Source organism: Diaphorina citri, unplaced genomic scaffold (assembly GCF_000475195.1).
Source record: "Diaphorina citri unplaced genomic scaffold, Diaci psyllid genome assembly version 1.1 scaffold117, whole genome shotgun sequence".
Taxonomy (NCBI): Eukaryota; Metazoa; Arthropoda; class Insecta; order Hemiptera; family Psyllidae; genus Diaphorina; species Diaphorina citri.
The window spans coordinates 307,967-309,566 of NW_007377554.1; the positions used below are offsets into that span (position 1 = coordinate 307,967).

The 1,600-nt window shown below is 42.4% G+C and overlaps 1 protein-coding gene across 1 annotated transcript; it reads right to left on the bottom strand.

Moving 5' to 3' along the window:
* Window positions 1-617: 617 nt before the first annotated feature.
* LOC113465499 lies at window positions 618-1,152 on the bottom strand. The gene has a single exon (XM_026820044.1). The coding sequence runs from the start codon at window positions 928-930 to the stop codon at window positions 628-630; it is 303 nt and encodes a 100-aa protein (XP_026675845.1). The 5' UTR covers window positions 931-1,152; the 3' UTR covers window positions 618-627.
* Between the last annotated feature and the right edge of the window lie 448 nt (window positions 1,153-1,600).

Consider the following 1,600-nt stretch of genomic DNA (forward strand, 5'->3'; position numbering starts at 1 on the left):
AAAAACGTGATATTGATTACAAGTAGTTAAGGAATAGGGATCATTCTTCTTCCCTAATTTTGATGGGATGGTCCTGTCAAAAACATCACTCATCCACATTTCGTACAATCTTTCTCCAAAATAACAAATTAAATATATTTTCAACATTGAAGTACATCTTATTATGAATATATGAAATATTATTGGAATAAATAACAAGAAATATGAATCACTTCTAGGGCATAAAGAAATGATTCAACCCTATGCTAATGTTGTGACCACATCTTGAAAATGTTCTAAGACCGTAATTGATGATTGGTGGTAAATTTTGGCATCTGCAAGCAGATTACAGATGTTTGAGTTCATTCTTGTGTCATCCAAAAATTCCATGTGTTGTGTAGTTGGGTATTTATTTGTGATTTGATTTTTTCTCCCATATTTGGGTGTCCAAGTTTTCTTTGTAGGACTTGGTCTTGTAAACATAATTATCATCCGTTTGCACCAGATTTTATCCGTTTCCACCAGATTTTGACCATTGGTGGTCAAGTACAGGCCCCAAAACAGATGAAGTGATGAAGATATTCCCCTCGTTTCTGTGATTAACTGGTTGATTCAGTATTAAAGTCTAATGTAGTCCGCTACCCTATACTATCCTGGAAGTCTAATAGACCCAAACACAGACCACCCCGTGTCCGGATATACCCCATCCGTTTCCGGATATTCTTCCCTGACCGCCCTCACCACACAGGCCGGCACGGTCTTATTAAACCGCCCCTGATCCCACGGGGTCAACAGGTTGACCCCTCGGATGAGGTAGCGGTACGCTAGCCACCGCCACAGTCGGTTTGTCTTGTTCCGGAACTCCACGTTGTAGACGGCTTCCAGGTGTCGCTTCTCGTAGGGCAGGAAGAAGCCACGATATTGATCCAGGTCTATCTTGCGCAACGCCATGTACGTGAGAGCAGTCTCCGAGTAGCACGTACACTCATCGCCCAGTAGAAATTCGGTGAGCCTGTTGGAATAGAAGTACTCCAGAGAATGAGTTGTTTAGGTCTGAAGCAAAGCTGTAACTTGGCCGAGTTTGATAGAGAGAACTGTAAGGCCAGCCACTCACTGACAGGTACACCTGCTCAGGAATTTCTGACACCTGAAGAGCACACACACGGTACGACTGAAAAGATCCGTCTATCAGGTCTACCTGATACCTGATGAGCACACACACCACATCAGATAGACCTGATCAGTTGTACCTGTCAGGTCTGGTGTAGATGCCGCAGATGTCCTGCTATGAGAACGGATGAAGATTCTGTGTGCTGCCGAGACGACTACTACTTTAATAGGTAAGTAGAAGACTAAAATAGAATAGAATATAGCTGAGCTATAGACAAGTTTTAGTATAGCTGGTTTATCCTGCTCAAATGAGACTAAAAAGTCCCTTTACCCCAGCAGTCTAAACAAGGTCTCGTGTATTTTATGGGTTTAACAACATAATACTACAGTACACTACTGCTTTAACAAGAGATGCCTTTTCCACAAGTTTGGCCATGCCTCGGGATGAACTAGCGGGATTCCGGAGCGAAGCGACGGAATTCAGCTAGTAAATTAATAATACCATAAAATA